Genomic DNA, 4,859 nt, shown 5'->3' on the forward strand with positions numbered 1-4,859 from the left:
GGTCTCCTGCTCGTGAGGGATTCATTACAATATCGTAACATGGTTTAGATTTCTAAATAAATATTCACCTCGTCGCTAGATAGACCTACTCCTGAAAAACAAGGCTTTTTGTCCCTACGAGGCCGCCGTCATTTACCCGACGGGAGGGGTGAGCGAGTGAGCCCTGCAATCTGGAATTTGACCACTGATGTCACTGTTTTCAACCCATTTTACACACTGGCCCTTTAACCATGGTCCCTGATCAATCACTAAATCAAAATATTTGTCATTTTTTGTGGAGGCATATGAGAAACACTGTTTTCTTTACGAATTCATAATGGCATGGCATGACTTGGATTTTTATATTCCAATCACAACATCATTCTGTTTTTTTCTATCCAAATGTAATCTTGGTNCTGCAATCTGGAATTTGACCACTGATGTCACTGTTTTCAACCCATTTTACACACTGGCCCTTTAACCATGGTCCCTGATCAATCACTAAATCAAAATATTTGTCATTTTTTGTGGAGGCATATGAGAAACACTGTTTTCTTTACGAATTCATAATGGCATGGCATGACTTGGATTTTTATATTCCAATCACAACATCATTCTGTTTTTTTCTATCCAAATGTAATCTTGGTAATGGTGCAGAAAAAATGTATCATATTCAAATGGGTTGTTTTGTGAGACCAGCAGTCCAAAATCCAAAGATATTCACTTTACTATCACATCAGACAATGAACACTGGCAACTATTCACATTTGACAAGCTGGAATTGGAAAGTAATTTGCATTTTTACTTAAAGTTATTGAAGAGGTGATTAAAATAGTTAACCTGCATCTATTTGAATGATCATTTTAAATAATTTTTAAGAACAAATGCAAAATATTTTCTTTGTTGATGAACTCAATGACTGATTGATTAAAGGGATACTTCACTGATTTTTAACCAGCTTTGTGTCATAACAATGTGGGTAGTATGTGTAAATGAGCTGTGGTAAAATTCCCTCCATCAAACCAGTAGCTGGACATCTCTCCCCGCCAGCCGCCCAGCAAAACTCTGCTGGATGACACAAAATGGGTCATGCGGTGGAGTTCTGCTGGCTCTCTTGGGCTGTTGCTTGAACTACAGGCTGTACTTCCGCATTTTCATTTTATGTGCTGCCACCACAGACACAGAGTACAGAAGTGGATCTCTCTCTCTCTCTCCCCCTCCCTGTCTTTCTAACTCAGACTGAAATCCCATCAAAACTAAGCAGCTCTGTCCAAGTATAAACTAAGATTATGTTACTGAGTTGTTGTTTTTTTCACCTCAGATGTTTTAACTTAATGCTTAATTGTAATACAAGATTGTTTGTTACCAGCCAGCTGCCACTGTGTCAAACAGAGGGGTTTACATTATCTGGCCTACCAGCAGGAGCATTTATTGGTGTGGTGCGGCACAGTGCATTCTGGTAGTTGCAGTTTTTCTACCTCTTGAGCAAAAGTGAATGCCTCAGTCCCTTTTTCAGTTTTCTCTGGTCATGTAGCACCAATTTGAAAAGTAATTTAGTTTTTCTACTGCATAGGCAGACCAGTTTTATGTTAGGACCTGTTTTATATTGGTGAAATGCTTAATGGACTGATCTTTTCAGCTCTATTGAGTTAACATTTCCACATATTGCAGCGTAGTGTAGAATCCATATCTCAGCCCTCCATCAGGACACTACTGTTTACTCTTTTACATAAGGGACAGGCCTAAATGAAAAGGTTCTAGAGTCATACATTTGTGGGAGAAAAAAACTTTTATGCCAACAGAAAGCATACTTTCTGTCTAATTTAATTAATCTGCCTGTCCATCCTCCAGGTGGCAGACTTTGGTCTGAGCAAGATGAGTGAAGGTGTGGTGGATGGTGATCTGACCCGGCAGCACTTCTCCTCCACCTGTGGCTCTGACTTCTACATGGCTCCAGAGGTGTGGGGTGGACTGACCTACACAGCCCAGGCAGACATCTTCTCCCTGGGTGTGATGTTCTGGGCTGTTCTGGAGAGAATCACCTTTCTGGAAGAAGGGGCTACGCAGGAACAACTGGGTGAGTGCACAGTGAAGAGTCAATAGCAAAGACAAGAGAGGAAAAGATGGAGAATGTCTGCCGCCTCAAACCACACCGCGTGAGCAGCCAAAGCAGCATCCAACTGGACATTGGCAGTGGGATATAAACCTAGACATCAACATGCTAATATGTAAATACAGATTTTGTCTGTATCTTCGCATATATGGGACAGTGTTACCATTTTGGGTAACACATCAGCATAGACCTGTCATGTTGTATCCCCCTCATCAGTCAGGGCACTCACAGAAAGGTTAAAAAGGTTGAGTGTGCGGTCTGGTTGATGACGCATCGCACTGAATCGAGTTTGACTTAATTAACTGGCACATATTAAAAATGTCACATACCATACATCATACATTCATCAACCATGGCGGGTACAATCATGAATCTAAATGGCAAAGAGATGGATGATTCATGCTATGTACATTTTGATACAGATTATAGTAGCTCTAATTCTTGTAATATAAGTGGACAGTGTGTAATTCAGCCTTTGCTCCTCCAATGGAGCTTTTGTATTGGCTGTGACGAGTCAAACCATGCTGCAATGATTGGCGTTTCCATTACCACTTTAAAGGCACTGAGTTGTGCCCGAGATGGACCACCTGAACCAAGGCAGCAGTTTTGGACCCAAGCCTGAAAAAAAATTTTCACTGTGAAAAATAATTCCATTAATACATTTATTACAAGCTAAGCACTGATGTGTCCTTGCACCATTTCTTCTTTTTCTCTTCCCTGTGTTATCACAAGAGTCTGTCATCAGCTCTTCATCTCACGCACAACGGCAGACCTACGAGTGCCCTTGTGCTAGGTGCGCACGGTGGTCTATGGCAATGCAGTGCGCAGATGTTAATAACCACTCTTCGCTGCATGTTACACTCATCTCTCCCACTGCTGGGGAAGCAGAGGCAAACACTGCCAACCAAGTTGCTGTGCAGCCTCCTTCCCTCTCTTGCTCTCGTTTTCCCTCCAGTCCAATGCAATACATGCCATTTAAGCATGAGAATGGCCTGTTTCATGTGTCTCCTGTGCAATGCACTGGAGTTTGTGAACAGTATGTGAGCAAATGACCCTCTAATGATTTGTCTGTCTAAATTTAATTCTATTTCTCAACATTTTTAGTTTAATTAGAGTTTTAGTTGTAATGGGTTAATGGCAACACATGAAGAGCAGTTTTGATCAAAACATCACCGCCTTGGTGTAATAAATAAGTGGATAATGTCTGCCGTGTGTAAGCAATTCCTTTCAACTCAGCACCTACCCTTGTTGGTTTGGATGTGTGTGCATACTCCTATTTGTTAATGGCAACACAGTTTTATACATTATCCATGTCATTACACAGACTGCTAGGGCTGCATTAAAAAAGAACAGCAGGAAATTGGCATGAACTGACCCAATTCAAGCCTGAAGGCTTTTGGAGAAATTACAGCCTGGTCCAGCCTGAATCGGGCAGGTCGGGTCAAGCCTGATCAGGTTCGGGCAGAGAATTAAAGCTCTACTACGGTGACATCAGATGGGCTCATCATCATTCAGGGACGATTAGGTCCATTTCCATTTTCAAGCAATAAGCAGTAGATACCAATCAAAATGGTAAGAAATAGCTGGCTACCAACAGTCATTGCACAGTGCAATAGTAAACAGCACTAAAAAATGTGCAGCTTTTAAATGTTAGGGACTCAAGACCATGGATGTATAAAGAGTCCTGTACAGTATACAGCATTGGAGGCAGAGCCCTGTTCATTCCTATTAAAGTTGCTCAGTAGAGCATTAAAGGGATAGTGCACCCAAAAATGAAAATTCAGCCATTATCTACTCACCCATATGCCGAGGGAGGCGCAGGTGAAGTTTTAGAGTCCTCACATCCCTTGCGGAGATCCCAGGGGAGAGGGGTAGCAACACAACTCCACCTAATGGACGCTTACGGCGCCCCAGATTCAAATGTCCAAAAACACATAATTGAAACCACAAAATATCTCCGCACACACGTGAGCGCGGTGTACAGAGAGGCAGTTAGAGCTACAGGCTACAATGAGGCTTAAAAACAGAGTTCAAATGACGTTTTGCCAAACAACTTTTTATGTCGGGGCTTCAGGACACTTGGATCACTACGGACGAGCAATATGGAGATATTTTGTGGTTTCAATTTCAAGGGATGTGAGCACTCTAAAACTTCACCTGAGCCTCCCTCGGCATATGGGTGAGTAGATAATGGCTGAATTTTCATTTTTGCCAAAAAAAGCTCAATTTCCACGGTATGAAAGTACCCAGATCTTCTGCACTGTGGGGCCCATAGAGCAAGTGCACGACAGACTTACTGCTGCTGAGCACGGCAGAGTGCAGCCAAGTGGCTAGCTTCCACCAGCCGAGTGGCTGACCTCTGAATTAGCACTCTGCTAACTTTGTGGGGATGAAATAATTTAATGTGGCTCTCCTAGACTTTCCAAATGTTATCGGACCAAGTAGCTCAAGGATGGTGAAACGAGTCATGTTGTGGGGGTTGTGACGTCAGAGTCCTGCACGGGTCCAGTTTTCAAGATCCGCCCCGACCCGACCCAGCGACGTACAAACCCGTACCCGAACCGCAAACCCGCGCATCAGGCCAATTAGTACCGCAACCCGGTCCGACCCGTTGAAACACGACCCGCAGCCCGACCCGTAACCCGGATTTAAAGTAATCATTTTGGGTCATATTGGCTGAATATTGAACAGCATATTGCCACAGTTAAGGTGCCAGTGAGTAAACAACGACCTGAATGAAGCAGCTCTCACAATAAAAACCTGACTT

General features: G+C 42.9%; 1 protein-coding gene across 2 annotated transcripts in view; it reads left to right on the top strand.

The window, feature by feature from the left end:
- Positions 1–4,859, top strand: part of si:ch211-63o20.7 (Serine/threonine-protein kinase pdik1l-B-like) — a 24,915-nt gene that overhangs the window by 6,935 nt on the left and 13,121 nt on the right. For both annotated transcript variants that reach the window (XM_050058710.1, XM_050058709.1), the window contains exon 3: positions 1,831–2,056. In XM_050058710.1, coding sequence (XP_049914667.1) covers positions 1,831–2,056 — 226 coding nt within the window. The remainder of the gene's footprint in view (positions 1–1,830; positions 2,057–4,859) is intronic.

This window comes from Epinephelus moara, chromosome 12, assembly GCF_006386435.1.
Source record: "Epinephelus moara isolate mb chromosome 12, YSFRI_EMoa_1.0, whole genome shotgun sequence".
Classification (NCBI taxonomy): domain Eukaryota; kingdom Metazoa; phylum Chordata; class Actinopteri; order Perciformes; family Serranidae; genus Epinephelus; species Epinephelus moara.